Below are 23,753 nucleotides of genomic sequence, written 5' to 3' on the forward strand. Positions count from 1 at the left end.
TAAAGGAGGATGTATTTTATGTTTACAGGATTGCATGTAACAGTTCTTAAACTATTACCTATTAAATGAAACAACACTGAGCCCCAGTTAGTACTTCTGCACAGACACCCAATTTACATAAGTGACTCAGAGTCTGACTTCAGTAGAGCGTGTTTACAATTTGACCTATTTATTTGAATCCGGTGTGTAGGAACAGAAAACATCTGAAACATGCAGGGCAGTGGGTCCCCCCTGGCCACAAGTATAAATACTTCAAATTAATTTAAATCAAGGCAGTGCAGCACTGTTGTGAAAAGTTTGCAAGTTGTCCTTGTTCCTGTGTGGTTTCTCTTCAGGTGCTCCAGGTTATAAATGAAACACATGCATTTTAGATTATTATCCTAAAATGGCCAGATGTATATGTGGTGTGTGGTTGTGTCTGCGTTAGTATTATGATGACAGTATTCAGCTTGCATGCCACCATTTGCTCCGATGTCAGCTGGAGTTGGATCCAGCTTCCAGGAACTCTACGTTAAAAAAATAAAATGGGCAAAAGTGATGAATGGATATAAATTATTTTATACTCATGAACCCTATGAAGTAATAGCTTGTCGTGTTTTGAAATTAACTAGTTTTCCTGGTGCTATTTAGATGAAAGTGATGTTAGCATAAGTTTCCTTAGCAATTGTCCAACCACTAGAGCAACACAGATGTAATACTTTCTACTTGAATTAAACTATTTATGGGAATCATGTCAAAGATATAATGTTGTATTTAAAACCCCTAAAAGCTGCTTAAAAAAACCCAAAACATCACCTTAGTTTAAAACTTTCTTAACCTGGGAAAAGAAAATGTCACTAAAATGGAGTGTTCTGGCTATGAGTATTTATGAGTTAAATATGAGTAATTTCACAGCAGAGAGGGTTTAGGGGTCTATAGGCTAGGTGGTGGCATAGGCTATCTCTACAAATGTTTGGCAGGACAACAGATCTGAGAGATTTACAGAGTACACCAGAGTTCTGGTCTGTCAAAGTTCAAAGAGAATTTGACAGTTTGTTCCACAAGCTGCTTTATGCTAAAAAAAAAAAAAAAAAAAAAAAAAAAAAAAAAACCCCAATCAACATGGCGTTCTGTTCCTCCAGATGAGTATGTGCACTTCAAAGTACACCATGCCACATTTCATATGTGCACGAATTTCTTTAGAGCAATCTATTTCAAGTTAGTTTGATGAAAGCTCACATGAGCCACTGCTCCTTCTCTTTATGGAACTGTTCAGCCCAGCGGCGGGTCAGTTCTAAGTAGTGATCGGGTCCATGTGGCTGATAGTCCAAGTACACGTGGGTCACAGTTTTTTTAGGCACTGCTCTCTCTATTTGCGTCCCTTCGTGCCATTCATTAAAAGATGTTATAGTGACGACCTCAGGCCGCACATTGAGGGCTGCTTGCAGGGCCGTTTCATAGTAACGACCGTTCACTCTATTTCGAGTGTTGTGGTTGTTCCACGGTCGAATGCTGGTATCAATATAACCAGGTCCAACACTGGGGACGAAAAGGAGGTTGTTCCCATCACAGAAAGCCTTGATAGCTTTCCAGTTCTGGTGAGAAGAGCCAAAAGAGAAGCCGTTGGAGGCAAAGTAGGTGTACATGCCATCAAAGCCACTTGCCAGTATGTCGTGCTTGTGTCGCTCTTCCACAAGTAGAGCAATAAAGACAGAGTCATAGGCGGAGCCTCGTACACTGTGGGAGCCGGAGGGAGTCAAAAATTCAGACCAGGCTTCTGGTGGAGTCAGATAGGAGTCATAGATGTAAAACAGAGGAAGACTCTTTCCTGTACTGGTGGTGAACCTGTAGAAAGCCGCATGATCTCCATACCTATAAAGACAAAACAGTAAAATAAATAGAAACAGTGCTGGAACAGTCCAATAATTGCTGCACTGGGTTCTATCCAACTTTAACACATCTGTGTTGTGTAGTGCTCAGGGGCATATTTATCACATAAGACCTTATATCACTGATTTTCAGTTCAGTTATCGTGTATGTGAACAAATTTGTCAAAATGGCAACATTATGGCCTATCCTAGATGTGCTTGTATTTATGACTTGATATAAACAAACTGTGTTCAACTATTTTTTGTAACACTGATGTAAAAAAGCATACACAGTAGATGAGGGAAGTTCCCGAAAAAAAGAGTTTACAAGTTTGCTTAAAAACCAAACTCCATACTCGAAGTTTAGAAAAATTGCTTTTAAATCTCATGCATAAATTATATAACTGGCGGTCTATAATCAAAAATGCAACCTAAAAGTATTTCAGTTTTGTAACCTCTTGTTTCCTCAGCTGTGCATGCAATCTTAATGATGTGCTATTTGAGTTGCTTCGGTGATGAAGTGCAGCCAGACAAGCACCTACCTGTCAATGATGTACTTGATGTTGTCATGCACAGTCTGGTCATTTCTTCCTCTGTATGGCTGGATGTGGAAAGTAACCTTCATAATCATGAACACAGACACATGTTTATTTAGAATTTCACGCATCACATTACAAAGACATCATGGTCATTACTACAAAAAGGCTTTAAGCATGAGTTAACCGTGAGTTAAAATCAGCTGTTCTCATGGGAGACGTCATGTAAAGGCCTCTCATTCATTCATAATCAAAATTTGATAAGGTAGAAAATGCTTCAACATGATGCAGTAAGAGTTCTGCAGTTATTTCTGAAAAAGTGGCTTTTCAGAAAATTCAGCCTTTGAATAGTCTTTAGGCAAAGTATGATTAAAAGTCATATCAGAGTCCTTGTTTACAGTTTCTACAAGACTAAACTAACTGAGAGTGCCAGTTTAACAGTTTTCAGCATGTTTTACTTCAACTATAAATTTGTCAGTCCTGTAAGAGATGCTTTTTCATCATGAGCAGTCTCTTTCTGGAGGCTTTTATAACACTCTATCAATGGTTTTGTTGGAAACCACCATTTACAATAGATGGGGGAAAAGTGGAAAATGTACTGGAGGCCTATGGTGACATGTACACAAGAAGTGCTTCAGCTGAATATTTCAAAGGGCAGCCAGAGAATTCAGTGGGTGAATTATGTATAATCCAAGCAAAATACCAGTTCAGCAGTGAGCACCCAAATAAAACAATAGTATGAATTATGGCTTTTAAGGGCGATTGCACTTATTAAATTAATTCAAAGTAGCTTTACAAAGATATCTTAACTCATGTAGTGATTTCTGTCTAATCTGTAACAAAAGAAGAAAAACTGAAAAGTTTGGTCTAGATTAGTATAAACCATGGGAAAAGATATGACCATCATTTGTTTTATTGGTAAAAAAAAATCTAATAAACAAATAGCTTTTGTCCTAAGCGTAGGAAAATGAATGAATGAAATAGCTTTTGTGTCACAAACAAGGCTACAGGTCCAAAAGGTGCCCCAAGATTTTGAAGAACAACCATGTTTGATTTTAAAGCACTTCTTGTACAACTTGACTAATGAGAACGTTTCTCTGCTGTGGAAAGCATCCTGACTTGTTCCAGCACCTAAAAAATCCCAAACCATATAACTACTGACTAGTGGCCCCAACATCTCACATCATGAAAGTTCTTGAGAGTTTGTTTTTGGCTCAGCTCAGTAAACAAGTCCTGAAACAACACCTTTCAGGACCCATTACAGTTCGCTAATCGTAAAATGTTAACAGATTGACGACAACATTGTCTTCATGCTTCAGAGAACCCGTTCCCATCTAAACAAGTCAGGCAGCACTTTGAGAGTCATTTTTGATTTCTCAAGTGCTTTTAATACAATTCAGCTGCTCTATTATGTGAGAACCCCCATAAACTCCAGGTAGATACCACCAAAACCACCTGGATTTATGACTACTCAACAAGCAGACCCCAGTTTGAGAGACGGAAACATTGTTTGTCCGAGATTGTGGCCAGCAGCACTGGAGCACCAAAAGGTGCTTTACTTTCACAATTTTTCTTCACACTAAACACCTCAGACTAAAAATACAACTTCAAAACCAGTCATCAGCAAAAATACTTTGACGACTGCAGTCGTGGGGCAGATCAGTGATGGAGAACAAGCTGAGTTTAGAGACCTGCTTTAGTGTGTAAAATCACCTGATCTTGAAAACAAAACAAAAAAGATAATTACAGAGTTTTGGAAGAGCAGGAGAAAGTAAACCGCTGTTTCATTCGGGAGAAGAAGTGGAGGAGATGGAAGGAGACTTCAGCTATACAGCAGATTAGACTGGAAATGCATCTTAAAAGACATCTACAATAAGGGACAGAGTTGGTTCTACTTTTCAAGGTAGCAGAGATCCTTCAATATCTGTACTAAGATGTCACATATTTTCTAAAAGACTGTTGTGGAAAGTGCAATCAGCTATTCAGCCATAAGCTGGAGCAGCAGCATCAGAGCCAGACACTTAATGAAACTGAACCAACTGAGCAAGAAAAGTGGCTCTGTGCTGCAGATAAATCTGGCACTGCTGGAGGAAAACGCTGCAAAAGCTGCTGAACATACTGGACAGTTCTTCAAAACCTCTATACTACACAGTGAAGAAGGAGATCTGGATTATCTTTTTTTTATATGTTTGAAATGTTAAAAAAAAAAAAAAAAATCGACATGACAATAAATTCTAATGAAAAAATGTTTCATTGATTTAGCCCTACAAATCACACAGATTTGTTCTTTCAGCTCCTCTGGCTTCAGCTTTAATTCTTGAAAAATGGTTTAATTTATTCTTAAATAAAAACAGCTCATTGAATGTATTTTGGAATATTACTGTCTAACATTGCCATCCTTAAAGTATTGAAGACATACTGGAGTATTTCCATGGAACACAGCCTTTTGGCACCAATTTCACCATGGCATGACTGATAGTGAACTAATGAATTAAGCTGATGTTTGGGAAAAGTTTAAGCTTAAGATCAATATGAAGTTCCAGGAAAGTGGTCAGAAAAACCCCTCCTGCCTCTAACAGAGATGCTAAGTGCTTTTTTGTGCAACAAATGTAAATTTTGAGGGTGTAAAATGCTCTCTAACTGCAAAAGGCCACTTTGAAAAGAAGATACATTTTTGGTGGATGAGTAAATTATGGCTCAGAGTAAATGTTTATGAAGCAATAACTCTGGCGTTTATGGGAAGTATCAGCTCGGTAAGTGTATTCAAAGCCTCATGATAATCACCCACCGAAGAGACATAAAGCTGTTATGGTGTCTTCATTGCAGCAGAATGGAGACCACTCCAAAACCTGGCCTATTACTCTGTAGTAATTTAGAAGTCATTGGAACAGAGTTCAAGCATTTTAATGCCTCATAAACATTGACAGCACGAGCCCAGAACAACTGCAGCATGATTTATGCTGAGCAGAGGGGAATTTAATGCCGTGTCATGCAGAAAGCATAAAGGCATGGATTTGAGCCAGCTCATAAACACAAAGGTCCAGACCTTTGCAACAATTAGATCAATTTTTAGCAAAGTTTGAGACATTTCTGTGTTCAACTGTGTCACTTTTATTACATGGTCAGCCAGTGGACCTTCACAACAATAGGGGTTCATGTTAAACTAAATGTCATTTTCTGGAAACAAGAAACTGGCTGATGCCATCACAGGGCACCCATGGGTCATATTCCCCAGTGTACTTGACATGACCTAGTTAGGAGAACAAACTTTTACATCCCCTCAGGGTGCAGATTGTTCAGAGGCACAAACTGAGTCATGGGACCCATGATGTTCATTTCTCCTCTGCTCCTTTCCACTTGCATCCAGCTTCCAATACCCCCACCCCTACCCACAATGTCCCCACCAAACCGCCTTCACACTCCCTTTGGCAGACGGACTATTTCAGCTCCAGTTCGAGCTGAGGTCAAGCAGCAACACTGCTGGTGAGGCTCCATGTGATGAGCTATCCAGCTCTGCTGCACAATGCACAAGCTGTGTGTGGGTGCTGGTAAAATGCTGCTCACCTTATATAATAAGTGCATTGCTTTTTTTTTTTTTTTTTTTAGCGTTACCCAAAGAGGAGTGAATGTGTTTTTAGCTATGTGGTGTAGGATGGCTTGCGTGATGGAAGTGTAGTGAGTACAAGTTTTTCTGGAAATCCTACATTAGTTCAATATCTAAATATAGTTTCAACACTACTTTATAGCTCTAGTTTGGTTTCCCAGATGAGAAAATGCAAAACCACATACGTAACTAGGCTCAGGCTTTGTTGCAACTGACTAAATAATAAGAATATTTCTATACTCTATATTCTCCTGACTACCAGAAAAAAAAATGTGTAACAACAAATGTCCACTACAGAGGACATTACTTAAACTTTTAAATATTGTGGTAAAATATAGTTATATTTATCTAAGAAACGATTTAATGTGTTTATAAGATATTCAATGAAAATATAACTACAAAATTTCAAGTAAAAATCAGCACAAAGAAAAGTATTATGAACTTTTGCTCTTCCCATAAAACATGCTTGTTGCAATGGAGGCCATTTTTGTCCTCCGCATAGGACAAATTTGAACTACAGGTAGTCAGGAGGATATAACCTGTTCCATCAACCTGCAGATTATCAAAGTGCTTTAGAAAAGTTAAAACATCATTAAATCATACTTCATTGAAGTAACTACACCAGAGGTATGACTGTTATTTGAGGTGGTTGTGTACTGGAATGAGAAAAGGTTTACAGATATGTTTTGAATGTGGTTGGTCTCAATCACTTCCGAATTATTCTATTACACTTTTAAAAAGTTGGACCCATTCTATTAAGAAATGTGACTTCAATAACTTAATTTACACAGCTGAAGTTACTGGTTTTACGGAATAAAATAAATAGAAATTAAGATGAAAACCACGGTTCCAGCTGGCTCAGATTATAATCCATTTCTTTATTCTGGTGCGATGCTTCTTCCAACAAATGACAGCACAAGTCAGTGGAAGACAGAGGTAGCAAGCAAAGAGCAGGCAGATAAATCTGTATTTCACAGGAAATTTTCATTTGTGATCCTTATAGTTATTTTTGTCTTTTTTTTCTCTTATCTTTGTAGCATTTGTTATTTTTTCTTTTGTTAATCATTCAGTAAAATTACATAGTACACTTTCCCACAGTTTGATGTTGCAACATAAACTAGCTCATTTATTTTCTCAAGTACTTTTCAAGGAAGCAACCAGCCCCTTTGTCACTACAAACAAGATACAGTACATGTGTTTTTGAACTGGTACAGTTTTGGCTGTTGCCACTGCTCCTTTCTTCATCCCTTGGGATTTCCTCGCTCATTTTAACATTCCACTTAGCAAATAAATAATTAAATATTAAGTAGTTCTAAGTAATCGGGTGAAAAGTTCTTATCTCTGTCAAATATTTTCCTAATGTTATGCAAAAAGAAAAAAAATCTACATGTGAATTTAGAGAACTAAAAGAGGATTCTAAGAGAAACTGTGCTCAACCTGCTGCCTAATCAGAGTTGGTTTGTTCTCAAGCCAACAGTGACTTTCTAAGTGTGTTCATTGAATGCAGCACCTTTTTATTTTTATGAAATCCTGGACTATGAAGTTAATTTGCAGAATTTCAAGTCAAATCTTTTACTGCTTTTCATGAAACTGTCAGGCTGGCAGGAGGCATGGTTGACAGTAAAGCATGGCATTGAATTCACTGTTAGCTTCTCTCCTGACAACATTATGTGTAAAACCCCATCTGCTCACTGTTGCGTGTCTAATCCTTAAGTTCTTGCCTTGCCCTTGCAGAGATACTTTATTTCTTTGCCTGCAGCCAGAAAACAACAGAAATGAATGTGATATTAAATCTGACAATCTTGCCTAACTACTACAACTGCCTTTCATCAGAGCCAAAGAGGATGGGGCCAATGTGCATCTCATAGCTGCTGGAAAATAAATTAACCTAATCTTCACATCAGGACACAAACACTGGCATGATAATAGCTTGTGTCACAACAACACTTTGTAATTAACCTTGGTTATAACTTTAACAAGTTGTAAATGACAGATGATTTTTGAAATCTGGTTTGATTTTTTTTTATTTCATTTCATTGCATGTTTCTCCATTTACAATTTATTTGCATAAAACATATAGATTTTTTTTTTTCAAAAACTTCCTTTTTACTTAGTCAAAAGTATATTTTTATTACAGAAATGATCACACAGTGTTAATTTTAACAAACGAGATGCAACTGTTTAGTTTGTAGTCATTTATGTTATTTTTGCCTCCCCCTTGCTTGTCAAAAGGCTGCTTTTTCTTTATGGAACATCTGCATTTCCAGCTGGTGCATTATTAATGGCATTTGCTCTGTAACAAGATGGTTCTTAGAAACTTGCTTCATTTCTGTCTATTGTATCTTAATTTCAAATTCAGTCAAAGAATCCACTTTAAATAGTTTTAATTGACCACATAAGCGGCACATGACAAATCATGTCACAATAACGCCTCCAACTGTATCATTGCGCTGATGAGGAATATGTGGCTTCATACATTTAAAAGGAAATAAACTGTCTTTCTTCACTTTTCATTGGTTTCTTTGTCTGGAGTGAATCAAATATTAATTACATTTTTTAATAAACATTTATTAAAACAACAGGACAAGGGGTCAAAATGAACAACAGCTACATTCCTCTATGTGTTATTTTCTGACCTAATTGGCAACTTGACCATCCTTCACTTAACAAATAATCCAGCAGCAGAAGCTCTTTGGCCCATTTATGCTTTAATTGAGGAAATGTCACTGCAGCAATAAACATTCTGACATAATTGGGAAATGATGCAACACAGTAAGTTATGAAGCGCCAAGTCTTATGCCTGCTGTTAAAAAATCTTTTAAAAAGGACCTTGTAGATTTAACCAGTAAACATTGCAGACTAGTTTGCTGTCCTTAATGGTGAACCTCATGGTTCTATGCTTGGCCCTTTAAATGTACTTTTACACAAAAACTTTAATTATGTAAAAAAATAACACTTTTTCAAATTTAGCAAGCTCATTGTTCACCAATGTGCCATCTCCCCATTAGATTTCATTACATTCATTAGGGTGTTTTGTATAACGTTGCAAACTAACACGCAAATAACACAGAAATCACATCTGTGCTTCAGTTTTGTCTTGGTTTAACAAAAAAGCTCAAATAAGCCATGAACATTTGTACAGGTCATGTTGAAAATATTAATTCCTTCTCCAGTTATTGACATTTATTCTATCATCATCTATCTTCTTTATTTGTCGTTCATTCTCGTTGATTCCACGTGGCGATTAAAAGAGTGACAGAGATCATAAATATTACAATCTGATTTTTAAAATCTAAAGTTACTAGAATTTGCAGATGACATCCCCACCCATCCATCTTCACAGTTCTCCTCGCTGGAACTTCCTAGTTTCACCTCTACTCAAACACCCTTCTTTGGCCTGATAGCAATACCATCCAGCTGATAAAGAGTTGCTAATGTTACATAATGCATGTTATTTATTCAAGCTCTTACATGCAGCACCCCGCAAGTGGATTGGTTTAGTTGGTTAGTTGGTAATATAATCCTGACTGGGTGTTTGGCTTTTAAGATTAAAACTATTGCATGGTGTGAATGCTCAGTTACAGTTCTGACTACTTTGGTCAGTCAGAACATGTGAAAAACACCTGAGACAAATCTGAGCATTCATTCAATTCCCATCAATCCATTTTCTACACTTTTTCAATGCAGCCTTTCAAAGCCAATGGCAGAGTACACCCTGCACAAGTTGCCTTTCCAAAACTATATAAATATATATATATATATATTACACTTGCTACAATATTCCTGATCTTGTCTCATAGCAAATTGTCTTCATTGCTCCTCTTTGACTTTTTCTTCAATGGATTTAAGGTCTCTCTTGCAGCTGAACAAACACACACAGACACACGCACAAACAAGCACAATGTGCTAATGCCTTTTACCTTGAGGTTGTGTCTGTATGCAGCATCCAGTACAGCTGGTACCATATCCTCAGCGGGTTCCCCGTTATCATCAGCCAAGCCCGGAGGATACCAGGATAGGATCAAAACCCCTAGAAGCATAGCACAAATTAGTCAGATGATTCATTCAATTCTGTAATGATCTTTTCTTTTAACCTCACCTTTCTAACCTATCAACATTTTCCCTCTCATCATGTTAAAGTGTGTTGGTATGTATTTCATAGTAGATATGGCTGAATATTTTGAGCAAACATTTAAATTCCAATGGGTAACTGCTTGTTCATACTCTGTTGCATGCTGAAAAATGGCTTTATATCAACCACAGCAATGGCACCAGAGAGAAACTGGCACATCAGACATGCACTCAGAGCTAATTCATTAAACTCGTGTCTGCTAGGCTGTTGTGGCTCATTAAATTGATTGTTTAAACAGAGTATTGCAAGCCAGCCCTCCCATGATCCATCTGTTACTGTGATGAGGTTTCACAGGATTGGATGGTCTGCTCATCATTCCGGATGGTGTACAATAACCCACTGAGCTGCAGGACAGAAACATCAGGCCCTATCATGTGTAGTCAGCTGATGCCTGACACATCAGTCTGTTACTTGAAACCAAGCACTAGACTATTTGCCTCTCATTTAAGTAAGACAATAAGGTCTTTAAGAAGACAACATAAAGGTTGCTAAAATTCACAAGCCTTTAAACTGGATCAATTATGTAAGCTTTAAGTTCTGAGAAACAGGCATAAGAGCTATAGGTGATAGCTGAATGCTTAAAATCTACTTTAAATAATTACACAATTACTTTTTGCAGGTACTAATGTTGAGTGTTTTAAAGTGGGGCTTCCTGGAAAAGTGAACCAGTCCATGCTTGGGGAGTTTCTATGTAAGCATACAGGGAGCTGTCCAGTGGATGTGTGGTGCTGAAAACGGAAAAGCTTAAAAAGGAAACAGCTTTGTGCATGGAGAAGTCGCGTTTCTGTGAAATCTGCTGAGCTCAACAAAACAACATTGGGCTGTTTTTAATCCACAAAGATCCACAGTGCATCTCCAAGCTTTATACCTGCAGCGGATGATCCAATCTGCTCCATGTGAGACTCCAAAACGTCCGGATCCCGAGAGCTGTAAGGGTTCAGTTCGGGATAGAAGCTGGAGCCGATGTCTTCGGGCGGCATGTGTCTTCCTCTCGGGTAGCTGGATGCGATCTTGGGGTCCCAGTGAGGAACCAGAATGTGGTCCCAATGAATATATTTGCCATCCATATATGGGCTGCCGTACCAAGTGTAGTAAAAAATATGAAGGTCATAAAAAATAGTTCCGTCGGGACCGGAGTTGAACAAAACTGCTTTGGTGTTGGTGCCAGGCGGACGGGCTTGATCCGGTAAGGCGGTCGCCTGACGGGACACGGAGCGCCGGTCCATTTTCCCTCCCAACATCGGAATTAGTTCCAAGCCGGGAGCCAGATCCGAGAAACCGTCGGTGGGCTTCAGGGTCCTCAATCCCATTAAAGTGCCAAAAATGAACAGCGTAAAAAGAAAGAGAGCAACGCAAGCCTTTCTCCGTAGCCTTGCCATGGTTGGGAAGAGTTGCGGGAGCTAAAAAAAAAAAAAAAAAAAAAAAAACAGCGCAGACGGAGCGGAAAGCGAAAATAGAAGCTGGAGCTCACCTCACTATCTGTACGAACTCTATCAGCTGTCCCACCGCATGGCATGTGAAAGCGACAGTCTGTCTCTGAACGAACTAGTCTACATGATTGCAGTCTCGTGTCAGCACTCGTCTACCCTGATGCAGTGTTTTGCAGGCTTTTTAACTTTCCTCTGCAGGTTTTCTCTCTAATTCCGCTGAGCTGCGAACTGTAGCCTTTAATCGGAAATGATGTTATGACATGCAATGAGAATAACCTGGATGAAGTATTCAGGAGCCAGTGGATTTTGTCTATAATCCAGTCCACAATCGTCCTATTCTTAACATTTGTTTCGCTTGCTAAGCTCCAAACTCTCTGTGCTTTTTAGCTGCTCCTCTGGCTGTGCTGTCCCATCCAGAAAACTGCTCCTCACGCGCAGACACAGGACTGGTGTCCCAAAGCAAGAGCGATGCTCACCACTGAGGGTGTCCAAAACGGTTTGACAATGCTACGTGGTTGGCCGTTTCTCTTCCACGCTTTGGTTTAGACGCAAAGAGAGGCGGGACCCGTCTCGTCATCCTGAAGTCTGCGTGACTATACACACCCTTTGAAAGGTTCAAGATTCTTAGGAGGAGAGGCAAAGATGGTTATGTCTGCTTTAGCCCATATGCGTTCATTATCAACTACTCTAAAGCCATATGGCCATCGTGACTCATCTTTGTTTTTTCGGTAAGCTTCATTAAATCAGTTGTTGTCATGTTTCTAAACTTAAAACCCCTGTGCTGGTTTCTGTAGTCTGCCCTGTAGACTGCTTGAAGTTGAAACTACTAGCGCCATCAAGTGTTCATTTTACTGAACTTGTGCTGTGATGCAACGATGCCTTCAGGTACCTGCAGACATTATTGCCGCTAATGAGTCGAAATGTTGAGAAAAGCCGAGAATAGAGAAACGTTAAACTAATTCTGCTATAACTAGACCTAATATTATGAGGTTTTTAAAACTTATTATCCTTGGTGTAATACTAGCAGCACAAGCTTAATTGTCTCATTTTGTTTTAGAGCAGAATATCTCTTTTAATCTGTGTCCTTAAGTGTGTTTGGGAAGCATGTCGCCAAACGTCCTTCGTTGCACCGAAAGTAAGACTAAAACTTGATAAACGAGTTTAATAAAGTATTCCTATCATTGCAACGATATATTTGATATGTTTCTGGCTTGATTCCAAATCCTGTCAGAAACTTTGGCTTCCGGCCAGGAGAAGGCAGCATTTTTAGAGGTAGGCCTATAACCACCACAAAATGAGCTGGCTCTTCAGGTAAAAACATTTAATATCGATAAAGCTCTTCAGTGTGAGTGACAGGTCGAGCCTTGTAATTATATTTTTAATAAGTACATAATCTAAATGAATAACTGACTCTTAAAAAGTTTGTCCAGAAAAAAATATGCAGCATGAAGGTTTGCTGGTTAAAAGCTGCATTAAACAGACTTTGCGGCGTGAATATCAGACAAATTTTATTTGTGTGCACCCTATTGCCTTCCGATTAGTGAGTAAAGTCCAGGAATAAAAGGGGATATATAGGTCATTATACGCAATATTTAAAATGTACTATTATGTCAAGTTTCTCCATCAACAAACAACCCTAAATTGTCAGTCTAATTTTCTCTGACAGAAAAAAAAAAAAAAAAGTATTTCAAGATAATCAATAAGGTATATCTACCGTTAAAGATGTACAAAACGTAAACGCTGCCTCTAAACCAAATTTTAAAAATAGATTTGAACGATTATCACTCTTGAATTGAGTCTGTGTATTAACACATGGATGGCTTTGTTTTAGACTTTATATAGGAGGTTACTCTGGATGTAGAATATGCATTGACGCCAAAGGGTGGGCAACCCCTGTCATAGAGGGCCGCAATAATGCAGTTTCCCTGCTGCAACACACCTGACTTGAATCGATGGGTAATTGGCAGACTGATGCAGAGTTTGATGCAGAGTTTGCCAATTGTCTGATGCGTGCCAGGTGTGTTGCAGTGGGAAAACTCCTAACACTTGCAGGACTGCGACCCTTGTTGCCACCCACCATTGAGCCAACGAAAAAATGAAGACGACTGCGGCCCTCAATGATCCGATGTAGCCACCATGCTCCAGAGAGATTTTTTTTTTTTTTTTTTTTAGATAATTGTATTTTTTTCCCTCTTGTTTTTTTTTGTGACGTGTCATTTGGTGATATGAATTGGATTTCAGCACTACCTGACAATAAAGCATCATTACCATTATCGTCCTCATCTTTAATTGGCGTGTTGCGGGTCCACAAGGGGTCGTTGTGGTTGCAGTGATAAACTCTTTCAGTCTTGTTTCATTCATGTAAACTCTGAAACATCCAAGGTGTGTTTCATTTTAAAAAGTTTAACATACAGCTTAACCTTAAAAGATATGTAAGACTGGCCAATACAGACAATTTAATTTAATAACTTTAATCGTCTGAAGGGTAAACATTTCATTGAGGCTATTTATGGATTTCGAACGAATTCTCACCGCCTCCTTTGTTTTTCGTTTGATTTTAGGAGGAAAATGCAACAACTAAGACTGACTTTAAAATGTATCATTAACTTAAACAATACTAAATTATAATAATCTCATGTAAATTTGTTTTTAGCATTTTTAAACTTGTTAGTTTAGCCTATTTTCTTAGTTTGGTTTGATATCTTCTATCTTAAACACATCCATCATTCCACAAGGACATGTGTCAACATCTTAACATGATGTGATCAATCACTATCGATCCATAAATTCATTTGCTTGTTTTCATGAGGCAACCTTAAATCGCGGTCTTTCCTTATTATTTGTTGATTTATTTATTTATTTATTTACAATTTTGCATCCTTTTTGTTTTTAAAAGCATTTTCACTTTCCTCTTTATGGCATAGATAATTTTGGACTCGATTAAAACTCTTCCTGTTCTGCACGTGGGAGTGTGGAGGTTTGAGATGTAAGAGTCAGCTACACACACAAACACATAGGTTATCCCTCCCTCCTTAAATGTCATGTCATTACTCTCTCTCTCTCTCTCTCTCTCTTTCATTTAAGGGCCAACTTTAACTAATAATATGAAAATAAAAAAAATCATGCAAGAAAGAAATGAAGAAAAAAAATAGTTTGTTTGCATTTTTTTTTTTCCTGGAAAAAATGTTTTAAAACATTTTATCCTTTCTCTTCTCCCTTCACTTAACTGTATACAAACATAAATTCTGGAAAAACAATAAGATGGCTGAAGACTTTTACTCCCCTGCATTATATAATTCAACCCACCTTTTGACAGTTTACCACTGGATACAAAAATGTGTGGGAAAAAAAAGGTGTGACATGTTTATGATTTAAAAAAAAATGCTCAATTTTACAGATATAGATGAAATTGAACGCTGCATCTGACAGTTTTCTGAAACTTACTGCCACAGAAGTTCAGGTTTGAGAGAAAATCCTGTTAATAAGAATATTAAGAAATTCATTTATCATGATTGGTCCTTCTATGCATGCATCCTTGGGGACTGTAATCGTGAATCACGTGGACATGACAGAGAGTGTGGGGGTTTGTTGGATGTGAAATTGTCATTCATATTGAACAACAGTGCTGACCACTGCAGGAGAGCCAAAACGCGGCTCAGAGCAGAAATTGGGGCTCGGTAGCTGTGAACACTGGGAATAAACTGGCCCACTAACATGGCAGAAGGTATGTTGGGAGCTTTCCTCTTCTGTTTTTTTTTGTTTTGTTTTGTTTTTAGTTTTTTTTTTTTTTTAATCTCAGAATGGTTGAAGTGCCTTCTTCAGGGGCAGGGTTTAGTGGCATTGTTTAAGATGTTATTGGGGTGGAGGGGGGATTCTTCAGCAAAAGAAAGAAAAAATTCTCCCCGTTGACCCCCCCACCTCTCATTGTTTAGAGGGAATAGGTTGCCAGCCCCCTTTTGTTTACCTCCCCTCTCCAGCTTTCCCTCTCGCTGCGCAGTTTCGGCTTTTCAAAGCATTTTGCATGAAAGTGGCAATCTGTGAGGATTACCCAGTTTGAGGGCTAAAAAGGATACTGTAGCTCGGGTGCTGATTTTGACTCAAGGCACAACTGAAAACATGGGTTCCGTTTCCAACCAGGAATTTCCAGGTGGAGTAACTTTACGCTGTGCTCTGAGCTTTTGCCAGCTAATTAAGTTGTATTCTAGTGAACTGTCTGCGATGGGATGTTTTAAGGCATTGTTCACGTGCTCGATGTGCCATGCTGGAAAAAAGATTCGGACACCCTGAAGACTACAAGATCTCTTATTTCACACCAACTTGTAGCATTTTCACTTCATAGTGAAAGAGACTCAAAATTGATGCCAGAAAGCTGAGCTCTTCGTGTCCAGTCATTGATTCGTATCGCTTACTGATGCGGTGAAATATAAAAAGGAGTTTGAAATCTTACCAATCGGATGCGTTCTGCAAAAGTTGTGCTACTCTTTTCCCTTTTGACTTTGATCACGTGTTTTAATTGTAAAATGTGTAATATTTTCATTGCAGGAGTGTGTAAGACTGAGGAGGAGGAAGGACCGACTACAGAGGAGGATTCGCAATCTTTCCACGGGCTCGGTGTGTGCAAGTGGTTCAACGTCCGCATGGGCTTCGGTTTTCTGTCCATGACGAACCGGGAGGGAGTGCCGCTGGACGAACCGGTGGATGTGTTCGTCCATCAGGTAGGATCTGCTCAGGAGCTCAAACTTGATCAAAGAGGTCCTTCCCTGATGTTGTTTCCTGCACACCCACAAGGCTACAAATCTAAATGTTTTGTTTTTATTTTTTAAAGAAACAATATATTTCATTACAAACAAGGAAACGCTCTTTCAAGCAAAAAACGGAATTATGCCACCTGTTTCCAATACAGTTTAATTAATTTAGGATGTTTTTTTTCCCCCCAGTCAGGCAGCAATTGCTCCCTACAAAGCCGAATTGCCTAGATAAAGTTTATATAGACAAACATTTAGAAAAAATATTTTCAAAAAACATTTAGAATAAGGAAAATTGTTAAGATGTAGGGACGTGTTTGCTGTGAGTGTGTCTCTCCTCTACAGAAACACGTGTTAAAGTTGAACGAGAGCAGGGGCCTCCTTGAGGTTTTTAGGATATGACTTAATGAGAGCGGTGGAAATGTGTGTTTTTTTTTTAATGTTCATTGAAGCTTTTACACTCAGGCAACCTTGGGCTGCATTTAAAAACGGATCCTTTAAGCGTGAAGAGATTGATCTCTCATTCAAATTGCTGGCAATATTTGTCTGGCTTATTGATTTAAACATTGTTTTTGCTGCATCTGATGACAAAATGGAGTTTTTTGTTAGTTTTTTTAAGAGAAAAAACAGATGTCTGGGCTGATTTTCAGAGAACATGGAGCTGTTGCTGAACAGCTCTTTGAATTAAAATTTTTGTAGTTTTACAACGTGCCCTTACCCCCCACCCCCTTCTCCAAATTTCAAAAGTATTTATCCTTTTATTGAAAAGAAAAAAAAAATGTCTTTGGTTTCAAGACAAATGCTCCCACAAAATGTTGAGGTTGATCTGAACCTTTATCAATCTTTAAATGTAGGGATGACAAAGTGGAAAGGAAGGGGATGGTGGGTGCATATTCCTCCTCCTCCTCATCTTCCCGTGAGCGCCTCCATTTCTGTCTGATAAGATAAAGGTTTAGCATGTGAATGAGAGGCATCCCTACTAGCTGCTCATTCACCTCAAAGTTCCTGTCATAAAGTGATTAAAGGCTCTTGGCTGTCTGCTCAACCCCCTCTGTGTGTGTGGTATAGTGCTACACTACCCTTACAGCCAAGACTCCTTTGAAGAAGACCTCTGGTTTTAATTTATGGATATTTCTGTGTTCACACACCATCACTGCATTGCAGAGAGATTTGAAAGTACTATGAGAGTGAACTTTGCCTAAATGAAGCCTCACAAAGTTTTCACATATTCTCTCAAGCAGTTATTTCTATCTTTCTGCTGTCTGTCTTTGATGATGCATATAGAGAGATTTAATTGTTCTGTGGAAGAACTGTACCTGAAATCTACAGGAAACTGGTATTTGATTACTCATATTGCAAACCAAAATACGAGTGCAGCTGTGAACAGAAGCCTTCAGTTTAGTACTCCAACAGTAACATGGGATAAATAATTCAACATTTACCTGCCACTGTGTAAATGGTCCAAACAACCAGCTGACACTTTTGCCCTGAAACTAACCATGATGTTTTCTAAAATATCTCCACATGTAACATTGTTTTTTCCATTGCCTGCAAGACTTTTGTTAATCTCTCTTATCCTAACTAAAATGTATTAATTCATCCAATTATTTGTGCAATAAAGGCTCCATTAAACTAATGCTCATATGCAGTGAGGGGAGTTATCATACTTTCTGCTTTTTTGAGAAGAGAAAAAAACGGCATTGCGATTTAAGTTTAGTGCAGAAGATGCAATTCTTAACTGTGCACATGTCCAACAGTGATGAATGTCTAGGGTACATGACAACGCAAAAGGCCTTAATCCAAAAATTAGTGGGCACGTGTCAATGAAAATTAAGTCCCAGGAAGCGTTGGCCTTTGTGCAGGTGGACAATGGAGCCATGCATCTGAATGAGGCACCCCTCAGTTGTGACCAAGCCCCTCTTTGTCTCTGCGGTAGTCCTGCTATTGTCCCTCACTGCTCTGATGTCTTTCTTTGCCTTACATGGCTTCCAGACATATTCTGTACATTGTTTACAGTAGACCTTGCTCATTCTGAATCAACATCAGAGGTCCTTCAAGATTAATGACCCCACCCTGATTCTTTACCTGTGCATGTATAATCTAAAGTGGCCATGTGGCAAGTGAAGGGATCTGTTATGGGGGTGGGGAGGGTCACACATGGGAGAGGAAGTGGGATAAGATCACCAGGGCAGAGAGGTCTGATGGGACTGGGGCTTTATGGACGTCCATGGTGCCACTCAAATGTCATGGCTTACCAATAACGCTTTGTCGCTGTTCAGAACTTCGCAGCAGATGCTCAGCCTTTGCTACACGTTTCAGGATTAGAAGGGGGGAAAAAAGCAACAAAATGCTTGTAATTCTGCAAACCAGCTGCTTCCTCTGAGAATTACAAAAGTGTTGTCTTCTTGTTTGGTCATTGATGGTCTCGATGGTTGTGTCTCGATTGTTTGTGTAAAATGAAATTGCATCTCAAATGATTTATAGCTTGAATCCATTTAAATAATATCCCTCTCTAAATGAGCCTGTCACGGTAAATGGCATGCTTTGTGTGTTTCCTAGTTGGTTTTGACAAACAATGAATGCAGACTATTGGTTATAACTGATAAATGGATGCTGCTTTGCTTGAAATGGAATAAAAGAAATGGGATTACTGTCTATCAAAACAAACGTGCAAAATTATGAGATTGCTCTTCCTATGTCAACAGTTTGCAGTATGCGTGACAATTTAATCTTAGAGTCCCACCAAGGGAGTTTTTAAGAGGGGATTCCCATGATGTGTTAACCAGTCTGAGGGATTTATCCTCAAACATGCACCACACCTTTTCTTCCTTTATCTCTGTTTTCTTTCTTTGGCAAGCGGAAATATTCTTTGCATGTATTAAAAAGAATCTTTTTCACTTCAGGTACAGATCCAGTCAATGAATGAGTAGCTCAGTGTTCAAGCCTCCATGCCCATTGTTTGTAGAGAAAGCACACACACACACAACATTGTTGCTTATCAAACTTGCTGTTAAATAATCAGCTGTTTCTTGACAAAAAGAATTGCAAATTAAAGCAGTTACATCAAAATGTAGTATTAATCATTTGCGCCTTCCCTCGGCTTATATCTTTCATGTCTTTGTGCCACACAACTATCCAAGGAATGTCACCCTGACCCCCAACCTCACAGAGAAGACTCACTGCCTTGTCACCCCACCCCCATCATGAGCACCAACCCTTGCATCCTGTAGTTTAGGGATCGTGGTGGTGGTCAGTGTGTTAGTAGAGCTTTGTGATTTGGGTGGGAAGAGGGATGGGGGTGGGGGCAGCAGTGTGGAATGCTGTTCCTCTGGTGGGGAGGGAGGTTGAAGGTTATCCTCACCAGGTTTACCACTCAAACACAGAGGAAAAGACAATGCAGCATTAAGAAAACAGTGCTTTGTAATACACAGTGGTGTGTACAAACTGCTGGGTGAAGTGGGAAGCTTTGTTGTGCGTGTTTATTTATCAGGTGAGGCACCTTAGTGATCACCTTAAAATACCACATGCCTGATAAGTGCAATCAGTGATGAATGGATGGGGGTTGTTCCCAGAGGTCAAAGTCTCCACAGGCTCACTGTGGGGGTAATCTGGTGAATATGGAGCATTTCAAACATTACATTATCACCATTTATTCTCACAAAGATGTGGGAAAAGAAATCAAAACATTTCTTGATTATTTTTCTGGTTTGACTTAAGGCTTTGTACCTGTCTTGATGCAGGTGATTGAGAGTTTTAAACCACTGTACATCTGAGAATTCCCTGAACAAACATGTTCATGCATACAAATATCTTAATTTGTTCCCTTTCAGAGCAAATTGCACATGGAAGGCTTCCGTAGCCTGAAGGAGGGGGAAGCGGTCGAGTTTACCTTCAAAAAGTCATCAAAAGGGTTAGAGTCTCAGCGAGTTACTGGACCAGGTGGCATTCACTGTGTGGGCAGTGAGCGAAGACCTAAAGGCAAGAAGGTCCAAAAGCGGCGTTCAAAAGGAGACAGGTGAGCGGGGACACACTGGGAAGGGAATTGAAACCTATTATTGTGCTTGAAATTGGTAATCCTAAATATCTCGGTGCCACGTGCAAGACAAAACATGTAGAAGCATAATTTGATTACCTTCCTGCTAAAGTGGATTCAAACCAATGAATAGTTGACGTTTTTGAGTAAAACAATAAAACCCTTAAGAGATTTTTAAGCAACACTCAAAGGCCAACAGTCCCATATAATTAACCTTTACTAGCAGGACTTTAATAAATACAATGATCAAAATGAATTCAGTATCATCTACATACTGAAAATTCTAAACAAAATGTCATCTTAGGATGTTTTTAATCAAAAGAAACTTAACAAGTCCCCTTTGAGGATTTTGAGCCAGCAAACTGGAAGGATAGAAACCATTGTCCATATTGTAATATTGTTAGTTGAAAACTATTTACTTCCAGGCATCACTTATTTAAAAATGACTGAAAGCACAAATAAAGTCACATTCACATTACTTTTATCTTAAAAATGTTAAAAAAGCTGAAATTTTCTCAACAAGGTACATGGCTCAACACATTCAGCTATGCACAGTCATTGTTGTGTTCAGTTTGAATCACCTTTTTCCCCATTTTCCTTCCGTTCTCTGGAACCCCAACCCCCCACCTCGATCCCTGGCAAGGGTCACATCAGCAGGCCTGACATGTGACCTGGATCAATAACTGTTTAAATCTGCTGGTCCCTGGTGAATTCAAACCAACCCACTTTCTCTTTTCTCCTGCTAAACCTCAACTACCAAAATGAGTAGTTACTCAAACACCAACAACTCCAAAACAGGCTTGCGATTTGATAAACATTTTCCCTCAGGACCTGTTTGTGTTGTTTAAAAAACTTTTTATACTTGTGAAGCATTTTTCATGTATAACACAGGAAAAAAAGCATAAACATGCAAATTCATACCAACCTAACCTGTTTAGACATCTATAAAAAGCCCTACTAGCTAAACTTCTTTGAAATATTGTAATTTAATCTCAGGCTAAATAAAAGAAGAAAAAAAACACAAAGGATTAGATTTTACACAAAGCAGAAGAAGAAAATAAAACCAGGCCGGGAATTTTAGGTAACACGTTGACTATCAATATGTTGCAGGGTTAGAGGTGTATCATCTTCACCTCCTGTCAGTTATGATTACAACAAGAGACAAGTGAGTGTGAGAACAGAGATCATTACAGCCTCAAAGAGTCCTATGAGAACATGGTGGCTCAATAATTATTCCTAGACCACACGGATCCATGGATAAGGCATGGTTTCCCTTTAGAATATGTCATTACACAATATTAGATTGTGTCAAGGATTTGTTTGGTTAACCAATAGTATTTTTCAATAAAAAAAACACAGTTGACACATTTCAAAATTTGACAACAGATTCAGTTTTAATAAATTTCATAGCTCTCATGTTGTTTTGCTCCACATAATATATAACATATTATGTATAATAGACTGTGGAAGTGGGGAAAAAAAAGCTCATAACCATTTAATTGATAACAGATGCAAACGCCTAGGCAAGGGGGTGAAAGGTCACTGTTGTCATGGCAACCTTGTATGAATAAAAGGAAGAGAACTGGGGCTCGGGTGGTATTGGGGGAGGTTGGGGGTCAGGGTTCAGAGGTCATTACTGCAGCTTTTTTAGACAAAGGGACCACTTCCACTTGCCTCCTGATGGATACTGATGTAGGGAGCTACTGTGATATGTGACGTTACAGACCTTGACACCACCCAAACAGCCAAAGCCACAAAGCCATGCCGACCCCACAGCAGCAGCTCCTTCCAAATCTCATCTGTTGCCTCAGAGGTGGCAGGGGGATCCGCAGGGGCAAAGAATGATCGCCTTACGCCCACAACCCATCTGTCATCACCCCCTGTGCACGTGGCCATCCTATAGATTATGTTCAAACAGTGGTAACCAAAGGCACCCCTGATGATGCTTACTGACCCCACATAGTGTTTCTTTCTTAAGTTCAATGGTGATGAATCAGATGCCACACTCTGACACAATAAGGTCCAACCGGAAACTTCTGTCAGTGATAAACTGACTAACAGAGCATGTGGCTCCCAACCACTGAGATAATAGTCTATGGTAGTCATATCAGAAAACTGGAACCCCCACTACCTCTGACTTCTACTGTCGCTAATAGTGTGTTATACATTTGGGTTGCAGGCTGCAATAATCTAAGAGACTTGAATTGTTTTAAAGGTTTACAATCTCCTTTTTTCCACCCAGAGCTGTGTGGCATGCCCTGGATTGCCCTTTACAGATTTTTGTCCATATGTGAACTGAAGTCGTTGAAGGGGAAATGCTGCCATCTAGTGACAAATAGATGCAACAGGACTCCGCCAAACTTCACTGGGATGTTTCAGTTCAGATGCCCAAATTCAGGCCTTGAGTTTTACAATCCAACAGCTTATAGATTCATCCCTTCTCCAATACAGCTATATTAAATTACTGATTCACTCCTCTGCATGTCATTCAGTAGAAGCCTGATAGCCAGCTATTTATGTTATTCAGGTGTGCTGGGGAAGGGTAGCATGTTAAAGTTGATATTGGATATTAGAGCTCGAGAACCGGACTTGAATACTCCTGCTTAAGTTAAAGTGTTTTACTCTTCAGTCTGTAAATCAGCAGTATCGACAAGTGTGATGTGTGGTTTGACCTTCCGCTGATTAGAATAGTAGATGAGTTATGCATTTATATTGTGCAAAACATTTTATCCGAATAAAACTCTCTTCATATGTGAGAGCTGGATCTTAAGTACAAGGAAATAAGAAACATACGCATTTTTTTTTCAACTTATTAATGCTTTTTTGTAAGCATTAAAAAGGATTTGCTAAGTTCAGGCCAATCCGGTCACCGTTAACGAGTAGACTGAAGAGGATGTGTATGTAGTTTTGCTTCAGGTATGTCTTAACCATTTGTAAAATTGTTACATCACCTTAACTTCATGTTGTTTTGCAGAAAGAGTATTTAAGTTTCCATATGAGAAAAACAACATGAACAAATATATAGATGGTAGGAAGTGTCTTAGATTAAAATAAACCACCTTTCTCCTTCTGATAAATTATATATTTTTAATTATTAAAAACATACAATAAAGTAAGTCATGTTAACTTGATTGACATCATGACAAGCAGTTGCACTGAGCATGTTCTAAGAAATGAAATAAGGTTCAAGTAAACATGATAAATTCATATTTCTGTTTCTGCAGGTGTTATAACTGCGGAGGCCTGGACCATCATGCTAAAGAGTGCAAGTTGCCACCCCAGCCCAAGAAGTGCCATTTCTGTCAGAGCATCGACCACATGGTTGCTAGCTGTCCAATCAAAGCACAACAGTCTTCACCGAGTTCTCAGGGAAAACCGTCCCCCTTGAAAGGAGAGGAAGGGGAGCAGTCGGCGCCCCCTCCTGAG

At 39.0% G+C, this 23,753-nt stretch overlaps 2 protein-coding genes across 2 annotated transcripts in view; one reads left to right on the forward strand and one right to left on the reverse strand.

The window, feature by feature from the left end:
* Positions 1 to 1,214: 1,214 nt before the first annotated feature.
* LOC306756628 (glycoprotein endo-alpha-1,2-mannosidase-like protein) lies at positions 1,215 to 11,498 on the reverse strand (the record flags this gene model as incomplete). The annotated part of the gene is made up of 4 exons (XM_079241439.1): positions 1,215 to 1,851; positions 2,390 to 2,466; positions 9,908 to 10,017; positions 10,988 to 11,498. The coding sequence occupies 4 exons, from the start codon at positions 11,496 to 11,498 to the stop codon at positions 1,215 to 1,217; spliced, it is 1,335 nt and encodes a 444-aa protein (XP_079097565.1).
* A 4,167-nt stretch (positions 11,499 to 15,665) lies between these two features.
* The window catches only part of lin28aa (lin-28 homolog Aa), a gene marked incomplete at both ends in the record, with an annotated part of 8,100 nt that continues 12 nt past the window's right edge, over positions 15,666 to 23,753 (forward strand). The window contains 4 exons of the mRNA XM_079240811.1: positions 15,666 to 15,696; positions 16,092 to 16,264; positions 20,125 to 20,309; positions 23,552 to 23,753. The exon at positions 23,552 to 23,753 is cut by the window's right edge and continues 12 nt beyond it. Of these exons, the coding sequence (XP_079096937.1) occupies positions 15,666 to 15,696; positions 16,092 to 16,264; positions 20,125 to 20,309; positions 23,552 to 23,753 (591 nt within the window). The remainder of the gene's footprint in view (positions 15,697 to 16,091; positions 16,265 to 20,124; positions 20,310 to 23,551) is intronic.

Source organism: Telmatherina bonti (genome assembly GCF_933228915.1).
Source record: "Telmatherina bonti genome assembly, chromosome: 5".
In the NCBI taxonomy this organism is placed as follows: Eukaryota; Metazoa; Chordata; class Actinopteri; order Atheriniformes; family Telmatherinidae; genus Telmatherina; species Telmatherina bonti.